Below are 13,984 nucleotides of genomic sequence, written 5' to 3' on the forward strand. Positions count from 1 at the left end.
GCAACAAAGGGTTGAGAAATTCATTTAAACACACTTGGAGAATTAGGAAGAGAACAAGAGAACATTTTCTGCATAATACTTGATGGAATCCTTATTTTAAATTTTAGTATTTTTGGCCATGACTGTATGCAGAAATTGTATTAGAAATTCTAGTAATTCAACAAAATTTTATATAATGGTACCATAATACAGTTCCTTAATTATTTATATCCTCTTCTCTTTCTGAATTAGGCCACATTTAATCACATATAGTAACAGAATAAATAATAAAACAGATCTTTTGATGAAAATCAATTCTTTATTAATATCTGCATATTAATAACACAAAAATTTCAGCTTTTAAAAACAAGATATAAAGATATTTGACATGCCTTTAAAAATATCTCTAGTACAAACAATATCTTTTCTGATAAATCCTGAACCTCACATTTCTATAACACGCACTATATGCATCAGACTAAGTATACATGCATTTTACCTGGGGCACATGGGCTAATTATCCGAGTAGATTACAAACATTGCCTATTAACTATTACTGTACAAAGACCATAAATGTCTCATCATACTTATGCTTGTATCATTCCATCAAATACATTTTGTGTATTTATTAAAGGTAAGGTGACAGGGTGTCACTTTCCAGCCGCACATTCTCCATCAATCTATGGATTCAGTTATAAAGTCTCCAAGCAAGATATTCATAACAGAAATACTGCCTGAGGCTGTAACTTTGGTGACTTCCTTTCCACCAGCAGCAAAATACTGTTGAAGGCATAATATAATTCCTTCTTCACACGGCAACTCTTGTTTGCAAAAAAAGTCAATCACTTTCACATTACTGCTTCAGAAAAGTATGCCATCTTCTTGAAAATCTCAGCCTGACCTCTGTGTTTTCTGTTTATCATGCAACAACCTTCTCAAATCACCCATTTCCCACAACTAATACTGCTTATGCTGCTGGTACTTAAATGTGTCTGCAGGAGAAACCATGGTCCAGAACAAGGAAATATTCAAAGATTTCCTATAAAGGGCAGCAATAATGATCTAGAGAAAAAAATGTACTGCATGAAGCACACAATGAGTATCAGCCAATATCACTCTTATTAGCTTGTCTGTTAATAAATTCACAAGTAGATAACTTTCTAATTTTTCTTCTGTACAGATGACATAAATATAGAACTTCCCTTTACCCATTGCTTGTTTGCACAACACTGAATCTTAACTGGAAATATGAACCGATTAAATTTTATGAACAACCTTCCTGTGGCTCAGTAATGAGATGCAGAGCACAGGCTATATCACATGCTTATTACGAATAATTTCCCCCCCTTCTATCTCTATTTGCTCATATAGCCACTTGCGATCACAACGGCATTCAGGTCCACACTTGCGGGAGCCGCACTTGGAGCAGGCATAGAAACACCCAAGGCAGTCTTCATCAAGGCAGTCACACAGGTCTATCCCGCTGTAAAGCAAAAAGCCTTGGCCGTCATATACCTTGCTCTTTGCTGCTATTAATTGCCTGGAGAGAAAAATACAAGCAACCAATCATTAACAACGATTTGTAATACTAGACACTCTGTTTTAAATAATAGACAATTCAGTTTAAAATTCCAAACAAATTCCAGTTTGTTGTACTAAGGAACAGCAGATATAAACTAATATGACCACTGCAATGTGCTCTGTGTGGGGGTGTCTTTGAAAAGTTTATGGAAGCTTCAATTAGTTCAAAATACACTGGCTTGAATAGTTTTATGCAAGTCTAAATTGGTCCCTCTCTTGAGAGAGCTGCATTGGCTCCTGATTTGTTTCCGGGTCCAATTCAAGGTGCTGGTTGTGTCATCTTTAAGCTCTACATGGCCCGGGGCCAGGTTGTTTGAAGGACCATCTTTTCCCAATTACATGTACCTTACCCACCAGAGTGGGGAGACAGGGATATTACCAGTCTCGGCTACTAAGGAGGTTCATCTAATGGGAAGAAAGAAGAAAGGCTTTTTCCATGGTAGCTCCCTTCCTAAGGAACACCATCCCTCCAGAAATAAGATTGGCACCTACCTTGACATTCTTTTGAAATGCCCTGTTACCAGGGGAAAGGGAAGGGATGGGAGGCCATATGATAATAATAATTTTTTAAAAATTTTTTGATTTATATGCCGCCCTTCTCCGGAGACTCAGGGCGGCTTACAATGCGTTAAGCAATAGCCTTCATTCTTTTGTATATTTATACAAAGTCATCTTATTGCCCCCATAATCTGGGTCCTCATTTATCTACCTTAGAAAGGATGGAAGTCTGAGTCAACCTTGAGCCTGGTGAGATTTGAATTTACAGTAATTGCAAGCAGCAGTTGTTAATAACAGTGCTTTAGTCTGCTGCGTCACCAGGCTCAGATCAGGCTCAGATAATGATTATTTTTAAACGACAACCGTATAGGCTGCAAGGACACTTCTGCAGGATAAACCTTTAATTCAATACAGAGGCCATTTATATATTCAAGCAGCAAGACACAACCTGGGTGTCTCTCCATGCTATAATTCTGATTCTTGTGCCAGGCAGCAATTTAAAAACCGGTTCGGCCGAAGTGATGTGAACCGGTTGAATCCCACCACTGGCTACAGCCCATATTAGTTAGGGATGATAGGACATAACACGACAAACCAATGTTCAAATTTGGCATCAGCTCTTTATAACATCTGAACATAGTTTGCATACATATTGTAGAACAAACCTGGATCACTTTAATTACCCTGTTTTCCCCAAAATAAGACATCCCAGGATAATAAGCCCAATCGGGCTTTTGAACGCATGGCAATCAGGCCAAGCGCTTATTTCAGGGTTCAAAAAAATATAAGACAGGGTCTTATTTTCAGGGAAACATGGTAGATCATCTTAAATGTAAGCATTTCTAGGGCTAAAAAGTTTTATTTAGCTATGCTTAAATTGCTGCTTTTTGTTGAGATAGCTGTGAATTTGAACATTCCATCTTGCAGAACTCAAAGACCCCAGAAAAAAATATTGGGTGGGGGGGAGGTAACTAACTAGGATCTGCTAGCATTATTTTATGGAAAATCAATCTAGCATCATGATGCCACAGGTGGCACGTGTAGCCATATAAGTGGCCATGCAAGCTCAGCTCCAGTGGGCATGGGCCTTCTGGGCCCACCAGAAGTAGGGAAACAGGCTGTTTCCTGCCTCCGGAGGACTTTGGAGGTGGTGGGGAAGGTCCGTTTTTCTCTCTCCCTAGCCTCCAGAGTCTTTCTAGGAGTCTGGGGAGGGCGAAAACGGCATTCCCCACCCCCCTGGAGGCCATCCGGAGGCCAGAAACGGCCCATTTGCCAACTTCCAGTGGGACTGGAAGTCCCATTTTTTGCTGTCCCCAGAGGCTGGGGACAGCAAGTTTGCAAACAGGCCATTTCCATCCTCTGGAGGGTGGGGAAGGCTGTTTTCGCCCTCCTCAGACTCCTAGAAAGGCTCTGGAGGCTGGGGACAGCAAATCATGCCATCGCGTGCTAGGAAGAGGCGGAGCGGGGGTGTCGCATGTGCGCATAGAATTATGGGTGTGGGCATGCGCGCACGCCTCCCTGTTCCTGGCATGCGATGGCAAAAAGGTTAGCCATCACTGATCTAGGATATAGAAAAATCCACTGCCACCAATTATGCATTCCTCGGTAGAACTCTACTTGACACAAAGTTGGTATAAACCTGCTATGGAATAAAAAAGTATATTCATGAATCAATATAAGCTGGAGACACATCTCATAATTTCAATTACTTCTTCTGGAGCACTTTGATTGCTGTTGTCCTGAAGCTGCTATAAAATATAAAATGTTTTATAAAAACTCAACGGCTAAGTAATAGTAATGAAGGCGACTGGAATAATCCAAGGTTTTAGCTGGAAGAAGGGCACAAATACCTATCTGCTATGACAAGTAGCAAAAAGGAGGATGATGTGTGCTTCTAATCAGCTTTCTTCTGCTTTCTCAGTAAAAAAAGCCCTACCTTCCTAGTGCAATCTGTATTGCACCGAAAACACAAAAACTTCCAAGGAGAATTTATTGTTTATCTCTTGGGACCAAAAATAAATAATTAAATAAATTGCACCAAGAACATTGTCCCTAATCTGGGAAAGATCATGGATACCCCGACTGCAGTATTATATACTGATTTTCCACTTTTCAAGCTCCTTTATAATGATTGGACAATGCAACTTATTTTATTCCTATGCACAAACATAGGGGGAAAAAATTCCATGCATCTAAACAGTTCTAAATTATAATCCATATGCATAATCCCTCAAAGTGAAAAAGCAAAGTGAAAAAGCGAAGGCAATCAATCCATAAACAGTCTACCTGTCTGAATTAACGGATGTGTTTTTTGTTTGTAGCTTTCTTTTCTCTCTTTTGTTTGCTGCTTCTGGAGGAAATCCAGTATGCCGTCCTGGATTAGCAAACTTCAAGGCTTTAGTTGTACGTCCCTGAATAAATACAGACAATTTCATTTTAAAAAATTCAAAGCATTTCTAATTAAGTGATATCATATTTCAGCTAAGGGACAAACACTGAAGCTGAAGCCAAATATACACTTCTCTCTTTTTATTTATAGTATCAACTGTGCTCTAAGTTGCTTATGAGTTATCTCAATGAATAAAAGTAATATTAATAGTCAAAAGAAAGCAAAGATAATAAATTGGACAGGAATATACCCTTAGAGATGCAAGTTAATGGAAACAGGAATAGTTACTTTAATAAACAGGGTAATTTCTTCACTTCTCTTTTTATTTCCTACTAGCTGATAACCCGGCCTTGCCCGGATATTTATTTATCCCAATCCTGTATTAGACAGGAAAAGGAATTAATTATATCTATAGTGTCAAATCAAAGTACCATTTCCATTTTTCCGATGGTAACACTTGCATGCTGCGAGTAGTCTTTATGTGGATCATAACGGAATCCTTCCAATGCTAAGCTAAAATGTTGCGCAGTCCGTGATCGTCTGGCTCTATCTCTCATTTCCTGTAGTCGGGCCTCACGCTGTTGTACTGTCTCTGAAGCTCTAGATGTAGCAGCTCTCTCTTTCATAACCTGTAGTCGGGCCTCACGCTGCTGTACTGTCTCTGAAGCTCTAGATGTGGCAGCTCTCTTGCGTATCAACGCAAGTCTAATATTCCTCTCCTCGGGAGTTTCTTGTCTACGCTGTTGTTTCATTTTTCTAGCCTTTGATTGCACTTGGCCAATCGCCTGACGTTTCCTTGGAGGCATCGTTACAGCAATGAAATCTATTATTATGGAATACAATAAAGTAAACGTAAGAAAAAGACACTTGGGCCTAGCCCTGTTACCAGTTGTAGAAGAAAGCTGCCTCAACTACTGTGGTGAGAATTAGAGACCTAATTGCCCTGGCCAACAGCCTGGGAAAATTCTATAAGGAACCAGCCTTTGAGGTGATTATATGCATTAGCAGGCACCTCCTCTGACAACTTGCCCTCTTTGCTTGAAACTGAGGGCCTAGGGTGGGTTTTTTTTTTAAAGAACCAATCTCCCTTACCAGAGGGAGCCTCTTTGTTTTTTGTTTGTTTGTTTTTATTTTAAGGTTTTTTTTTAAGAACCTATCCCTCTTACCAGAAGGGGCCCCCTTGTGGAGTACTGTGAAGTCATTACCATGGCAACTCCACTGTGCTGTACAGTAGAAGCCATTTTAAGGCACAACAGGCTGTATCTTAACAGAACTTGAATCCAAAATGCACACTAACATTGTCAAAAGTATTGTGATTTGACACTACAGATATCATTCCTTTTCATTTCAGTGGCCCAGGTGTTCCAGAGTTATGCTGGAACACACACACACACAGACACACAGCCCGAGGGGTGTCTTACCCCCACAGTATTTTTTCCCAGAGAGTAAGTCATCTGTGTACCAAGTTTGTATGTATGTATGTATGTATGTATGTGTGTATATATATATATATATATTTTCCAAAATAGGAAATAACTGTAGCATGTCTTCATTAAACATAGACAGTGCAAAGCTGGATACCAAGTTCAGTTTTAAAGATGAAAGTCTTCCATCATGGTGCTCCTTATTGCTTGGAAGAGAAACTTCCTCTATCAATCATGTAAGAGCTCTAAGGAGTGTGCAGCTTCAGACTGCAGATGGTAATTCAGTTTTTAAACGTTCCCCTTAGTGAAATATACCTTGCAGGAAAAGCACTAAAAAAGTAGGGAGATATTAGAATCTCTCTTCATTGTGCTTCTCCCTACCCTGTTTCATATTTGCAGCGTATTTTACACAGGGGATTTGTAAAAGGGTAGTCTACCATCAGTCTGAAGTAGTATATCCCATTCTAGTATCTTAAATTCTTTTAAATCTCAAGGTATGCAGTGTGTTGATAAGACCTTACTGCTTACACAAATTATATGGTCTCATCCTGGCTAATTTGCCTTTAAGTACTATAAAAAAGTTAAGATCATATCATCATACAAACCAGGAAAGTATCGCTAACATATTCATGAAAAGCCACTTTATTAAAACAGCTCTTTAACTATTGCTTCCTGGTTTGAATAAAACAGAAATTTGTTTGACTGAGTTGAAAGTTATGGGAAAATTTTATGCATATTGCAGTTTCAAAAGCTGAACAGTTATTTTCTCCCTGTTCCCATGAAAGGACTTGGCCTATTTTCTCCTTAAAAGGATTAGAGCTCATTCCTACATACAATTCATACAAAGATTCAACTGAGAAGTTGCAATTTTACATGAAAATGCCATTTCTGATGTTTAAACTGTGATGGCATTTTCTTCATGCAGTGCTTATCCAGTGAGAGTCATACATTCAGGAACTATACAGAACTGAGTGTACTCTTAGTATTTTAAGAAAGGGGATTGATGCTATTCTTTTCATACTCTTAACCTGTCCCCTATGGCACATATATTTAGAGGTACCACTTTTTTTCAGTGGGTGGGATTTACTATCACATAACTGCAAAAATTACAGTTTTAGTCCAGTACTTAGATAGTTGAAAAAATGGTCCCATATACATACGTCTGAATCAAGTCTCCTTCGTTGACGGTCTTCAGAGTCAACCTCTGCATTTCCATTTATTATCTGTGTACATTTGGGGCAAAGCTTCCAGCCTGGTATAAATTGACGTCCAAACTTGGCACTTAGAAAAGATGCATCATCTATGTCAATTGCATGCAAGTTTTTCCTGGAGAGTTTTTTGTGCATATTAAAAGGATCACAACATGACTTTTGCAAGTCTTCATACCTATCAAGGTAAACTTTAGCATGATGGAAGCAGATTGTATGAGTCTCTGAAAGAGTTATCCCAGTTCTAAGCTGAAGAAGTAACAGATCAGTTGCTGATAAATCTTGCTTAGTCTTGAAGCCAGTTTGAGAGGTAAAGTATGCTTTATGACAATCGCTGCTAGCTTGCAGCTGATTTCCAATTGAACATGGATCCATTTTACTTGATCAGTAAAATATATTTCAGTATTTAAATTGTATCGTTTGTCGTCTTTAACAGCTGTTACGAGGATTATCCTGGAGAAAGCAGTGAAGGAAGTAAGATTTGTGATGCATAAGTTTATTTTTAACTAGAGCCAAAACAAAATCAACTCAGAAATGTGTCCTGTACGCTGATTTTTTTTAAGGATGAAGTGGAATCATAAAATAGGCATTTCTGCAGGCAATGCCAGTTTCTTGATTTTCAAGCAATTTGCCTTTCATTAAATTTAGGCACTAAAGTACCATGTTGCAACTGGAGTACATTTATATACCAGCTTTTATCAATTCCGTATAACCGCCATTTCGTGTATAGGTTTTCATAGATTAAAAGAATATCGTAGACTGGTACAAGTAGTTTTAAGAATTGGAAGGACTAACATAATTGGGAACTAAAATAGCTAGATTGGTTTTTATTCCAAAATGAAAGGTTGCTTTACAATAACAAAATCATTTTTTTCCAGAATACTCTTTGTGGAAAAAGGTGCCTAAATGATAATAGATACTTATGTTAGGTTTTTGACATTAAGAATCTCAAAAATAAACAAACAAGGCCAGTTTATTAATAAATTCCAAACAATCCAAGTATTTTACTTATGCAGAAGAATCCTGCAACAGATCTGATGGGATGTTTTAAGACATTCGTACTCATTAGATTACTGGATTAAGTTGAAAGTTATACAGATAACTCAACTAGAACACTCAGACAAAGTAGGCTAAGGATCACCGTTTCCTTAATTATTTTCCAAGCACATAATTTAAGATTCAAGTATAGAAGCAGCTGCAACATGACGCTTTTGTACCTTGGAAATATACATCTTGTCCAGACTGCAGAATCTGCTAGTAAAACGTGCACCAGATTATTTCTTGAGAAATGTATGATGCCACTTCCGTTATCTGTCTTAACAGTGGAAAGAAGCCTTAAGACATCTGAATTAATATTTCCTAATGATACTTTAATTAAAGAGTGCAAGGCAGGAGGTTGCAAGAATGATGGCGGAAGCAAAGCCAATGTGAAGAAGCTATTAAGCTGCAAGCAATTAAATGGTCGACAACAAAATCAGACAAGGAAAAAAACTTGCAACTTGCAGCTTTTTTCCTCGATGAATCAAGAGTCACATGCGTGCCCAGTCCAGATTGACATTTTATCAGAACAGCAATTAGGATTATTATTTTTTTAAGGATCACCAAAATTATGAGTATTTTTTTTCAAACACTTGCAGAGGTCAGGATCCAAAAAATTCCACATAATGCACGTAAGTGCTTCTACGTATGCAATTTTCTTTATCCAAGTTTCCTTCCAACTAAAGTGTTCTGAGTTTGCACGGGATGCCCCATAATCTTCCACATCATCATTTCAGATAGGAGGACAAAGGGCTAGATGAAGATATCCCCAAAAGTCCAGATTTGCATGTAGAGGCTTGTAAGCAGCAACTGGAATCCTATGATGAGTCTCACTATTTAGCCTAATTGACTTGTCTTCTTGAATTATTTATTTTAGAATCTGAAACAAAAATTCATATGAGGACCCGTGTCTTGGAATATTTTAACTCTTTGCCTTTTTCACACAATTATACTTTATATCCTCTATTCTGCTCCAAGTTAGTTATGACTCCAAAAGACATAGATTTCAGCTTGACATCCAATATTTGACTGTGTTCTATAAACACAGGTGTATTTTTACAGCTCAACTTTTTGTTTATATTTTTTGTTTGTCATGTTGTAAACAAACATGATTGCCTCACATTTCTTGTATTGTTTAATTACTTTAGCCAAGAGATCTAAGGTCCTGTTCATAATTTAAACCCATTTGTAACAGAAAAGAAATACATAAAATTACATCAGTTCCCAAATTTAACTTAAAATGACAAGAATAAGGTTTTTAATTGTTGTCGGTATAAAATAATGCCAATAGTGAGTGTTGCAACATCTAAAGCTTTCAGTTTTGCTTTGCTCCGATTAAACATTTTAAGTGATGTATGAAAATGGGCAAATTTTAGAAAGAGCAGAAGATGTCAAGGATGATGCACTAATTTTATGTAGGAGTGAATCATTGAAGATAAATAGCTGATACCCCTTGATAAGATCATTAAAAACATGGCAGGTAATGTTAGAAAGAAGACAGGAACAACTGCTGGTAATTATATTTAAAAAGTAACAGAAAGAAGAGCCAAGCCATGGAAAGAAAACAAAACAGAAGGAACATATTTGCCATTATCAAAGCATGCACATTATTCTTAAAAATCTTTAATGGTCTCTGTAGTTGACTGATTATTCAGTGTCTGAGATTCTTAATATCAGTATGTGAATTGGATTGTCTTGAATTAACAAACTGTGTTCTCACAATACTGGAAGTATTCAGCTTTGTCAACACATTGGGGGTATTTTAATTAGCATTTCAGCACCATGTAACTCAAGAGTGAGGAATGTAAGACATTCCATTCCTGAACCACAATTCCCAGCATCCTTTGTCATTGCTATAATGAAAGTTATAGATCTGTAGTGGAACTGAAGCTACTCAAAGCTGTGTCCAGCAGTGTCTGGAGGAATGCAAGTTATATTTCTCTGATTTATCTGACTCTAAAGCAGTCACAGAAATAATTCAATCATGTTGATATATGTGAGCATCTTTATAAATGTTGACTTGGTGAAGTGCTAGAGAAAGGGCCGTAACAACAGGTTCTATTTCCAGATATCTGCTATCCTGGAATTCAAATTAATCTTAGTCAACTGACCAAGTAGCAAATAATTTAAAATTTGATGCAACAGTTTCTAAGTGTGAGAACCAGTTATAAGTTACGTTTTTTTAGCGTTGTAACTTCAAATGGTTACTAAATGAATGGTTGTAGTTGTACTTGTTTCTATAAAAAGAGACACTCTGCATATCCTCATAAATATAATTAAATATATTTTTCTGGTAGTAAATTCTTTCCTATGCAATTCAGCTGAAATATTTATTTATTTATTTGTATGTGCCTTTCTCCGAAGACTCAAGGCAGCTATCCAAAAATCCTGCTAAAGGATGGGACAGAAAGTGACGAATAACAATGGACAAATCCAGCAAATGTTTTTGTGACAGAAATCACACAAGGAGGGGAAAAAAGAAAAACAAATCCAGCATCCCTAATAGTAATCCTAGGTATTACATATCAATTTGAACTTAATCTGGAAACAGTCTGTTGCAGCATATGCACTATGTAAAATATATAGAGCAAAGCAAAGCAGGCTATGGCTGAGCTTGTGTAACAATTTGTAGAAAGACAGAAAGTATACAAATCACATTTTGTAAAACTTATTAACAGATTATGTAGTTTATTGCTCGAATATGGCAATGACAGTCATTGCTTTTTTGAATGATCAAAGAACTGGTCCCAATTCTGCATCAGCTCTTGTTAAGAAAGAAAATACACTATGCATGGGGGGGACTTCCCTAATTTATCAATTGACATAAACCATACACTGAATAAAGAGATGCAGCCAATCAAACCTCACTCTTAACATATTTTAAAGTGTATCTAACAATGTAGTATATAAAGTGGCACATTGTTTCCATTGCAGAAAATCAAATGATAAAGCTAATTAAATCAGCTAATTAAACTGATAGCAATTTTAGTTATTTATTTAGATTTACATGCAACCACCTTTTTTCCACTTTAAGAGTTAAAGGTACATACATATGAAAATATCTTTATTTTTTAAACTTTAATTTTTTATGACACAGGATTGCCATACCTCAAATATATACTATTGTTACATAAATCCAGAATCAGACAAAAATCTGAACCCATACATAGAGCAAGATCTTATCCAATGTATGATTTACACCCAGCTGTACATCTCCACCCCGGACCACCCCGATGATGCCCTTGAAGTGATGTCCCAGTGCCTGGAGGCCGTACAGATCTGGATGGGGAGGAACAGGCTCAGGCTCAACCCATCCAAGACCGAGTGGTTGTGGTTTCCGACGTCCCGATATAGTCAGCTAGTGCCATCGCTGACTATTGGGGGCGAATCATTGGTCCCCACGGATAGGGCTTGCAACTTGGGTGTCCTCCTGGATTCACGGCTGTCGTTAGAAGAGCATGTGACGGCCGTGTCCGGGAGGATTTTTTATCAGGTTCGCCTGATCCGCCAGTTGCGTCCCTATCTAGATCGGGACTCCCTACACACAGTCACTCATGCCCTCGTTACTTCTCGTCTGGACTACTGCAACGCTCTCTATATGGGGCTCCCCTTGAGGTGCACTCGGAGGCTCCAACTGGCCCAGAGTGCGGCCGCGCGGGTGGTGATGGGAGCGACATGGAGTTCCCATGTAACACCTCTCCTGCGCGAGCTGCACTGGCTCCCGATGGTCTTCCGAGTGCGCTTCAAGGTTTTGGTTATCACCTTTAAAGCGCTCCATGGCTTAGGACCTGGTTATTTACGGGACCGCCTGCTACCACCAATAGCCTCCCACCGGCCAGTACGCTCCCATAGAGAGGGGCTCCTCTGGGTGCCGTCGGCCAAACAATGTCGGCTGTCGGCCCCTAGGGGGAGAGCCTTCTCTGTGGGGGCACCTACGATTTGGAACGAGCTCCCCCCGGAGATACGTAGGATCCCGGATCTGCGCACCTTCCGCCGCGCGCTTAAGACTTTTCTATTTTATCAAGCTGGCCTGGCCTAAATCTTCCCCTTTTTAAATGTGGAAATTTTAAATTTTTAAATTTTAAATTCATCTTATTTATAGGGGCATGGGTAAGGCGTTTTAACTTGGGGAGCCATTTTGGATTTAATTCTGTTTTAAACGTATTTTTAATGTTTATATTGTATGTTTTTGAATTTTGGCTGTTCACCGCCCCGAGTCCTTCGGGAGAGGGGGCGGTATAAATATCTAATAAATAAATAAATAAATAAATAAATTTAGTATCTGACATTATTAAATGGTTCTTTACCTCATGGGGCATTTATAGTAAGTTGAAATATAACCCACACCATTTTTTACTATTTTTGTTTATAGGCAAATATTTATATAAACATTTCACTCTCTCCAACACACACAGGAAATGTCAGTGTATTAACTTTGGCAATAATCCAACCTGGTTAGTAATGCTGGTTAGAAGTCTCTACAAACAGCTCTTCTCCCCTCAATTGTAGCCTCAGATCAGGCTACAGTGACTTTAGCTATGATTGATAAAATTCTTCTATATGACAAAAAACATTTCCATAAGTGACTGACTTAGCCAAGTTTTTAAAAACCCATATAAGCTCTTCCAATGGTGTCTATCCATTTTTGTTTCCAAGCCTACCTCATGAGTGTGGGTGTGTCAAGATCAGAAGAGAGAAAATTCCTATACAGGTAGTCCTCGACTTACAACCACAATTGACCCGAAAATTTCAGTTGTTTAAGCAAGACCTTTGTTAAGTGAGTTTTGCCCCATTTTACAACCTTTCTTGCCACAGTTGTTAAGTGAATCTCCCTTCCCAAATGATTTTGCTTGTGAGTAGGTCGCAAAAGGTGATTGCATGACCTTGGGACACAGCAATGATCATAAATATGAACCAGTTGCCAAGCATCTGAATGTTGATCACACAATCATGGGGATGCTGCCGTTTTGTGAAAAACGGTCACAAGTCACATTTTTCAGTGCCGTTGTAACTTTGAACGGTCACTAAAGAGGCTGTTGCAAGCCGAGGACTACTCTTTGAAAGAAGTAAATTTAAGATGCAAAACCTTTCCAACTAGGGACCTTTAAATATGAGAAACGCTTTCTCTCCTTCCTTTCAAAGGGAAGATGGATATTTAAGGATTTTTAAGACCAGAGTTTTCAATGCTTCCCCTACATCATCATCTTCATTTAACGACCCCCCATCTTTTCTCAAAAAAGCAAACGAATAAAAAAAAAAAGGTCATGAATCCGCAAGGGGAGAGCCGAACGGGGAAACGAAACGGCCTCCTTTCAGGAGTCATAAAAGCAAGACTTCGACATCTCTTTGTGCCAGCCTTTCTTCCATCCACATCGGCCTTCCGGACGTGGACTTCGACTCCCATAATCCAGCGAGACAGGGATCATGGGAGTGCGAGTGCCAATGAATTGGGGTTGGGGGGGGTGGAGGTGGGCAGCCTAAAACTGCGTTCCGCGGAGGGCAACTCCGCTCACACAGCCTCCCCCGCTGCTCCTCACCTTGCCGTGGGCTTTTCTCCGTCCGAGCCCCGCCGCTGCCCTCGCTGCTGCAGCCACCGATCCCGCGTCGCCCGCCTCGCCCACGGCTGCCATGAAGCCGACCGCTTCCTCGTCGTAGGGCGAGGACGGCTGCGAGGCGCAGAAGCAGGAGCGGTTTATCTATTGGCTCATTCGCCGCACTTCCGGGTCCGATGGCTTCGTAAGAGACCCAAGGCAGGAAGAGCAAAGCCGGCCTTGGAAGTGGCCGATCCTGCAACTGATTCCCTCGCACGATTTTTTTCCCCCCAAGATCGTCCTATTTTCTTTTCCGGGTTGTTGAAACAGAAACCC

At 39.2% G+C, this 13,984-nt stretch overlaps 1 protein-coding gene across 3 annotated transcripts; it reads right to left on the bottom strand.

Moving 5' to 3' along the window:
• Positions 1–278: 278 nt before the first annotated feature.
• ARL14EP (ARF like GTPase 14 effector protein) lies at positions 279–13,743 on the bottom strand. Of its 3 annotated transcripts, XM_070957527.1 has the most exons (5): positions 13,655–13,724; positions 8,297–8,390; positions 7,032–7,532; positions 4,345–4,469; positions 279–1,519 (listed from the first exon to the last, which is right to left on the bottom strand). In XM_070957527.1, the coding sequence occupies exons 3-5, from the start codon at positions 7,452–7,454 to the stop codon at positions 1,291–1,293; spliced, it is 777 nt and encodes a 258-aa protein (XP_070813628.1). In that variant the 5' UTR covers positions 7,455–7,532; positions 8,297–8,390; positions 13,655–13,724; the 3' UTR covers positions 279–1,290. The 3 variants fall into 3 exon arrangements, with proteins under 3 accessions (XP_070813628.1, XP_070813627.1, XP_070813629.1); XM_070957526.1 differs by lacking the exon at positions 8,297–8,390 and having other exon boundaries at positions 13,655–13,743; XM_070957528.1 differs by lacking the exons at positions 8,297–8,390; positions 13,655–13,724 and adding an exon at positions 4,879–5,270 and having other exon boundaries at positions 7,032–7,085.
• Positions 13,744–13,984: the final 241 nt, after the last annotated feature.

Source organism: Pituophis catenifer, unplaced genomic scaffold (assembly GCF_029215685.1).
Source record: "Pituophis catenifer annectens isolate HBS135680 unplaced genomic scaffold, rPitCat1.0.hap2 SCAF_1, whole genome shotgun sequence".
Classification (NCBI taxonomy): domain Eukaryota; kingdom Metazoa; phylum Chordata; class Lepidosauria; order Squamata; family Colubridae; genus Pituophis; species Pituophis catenifer.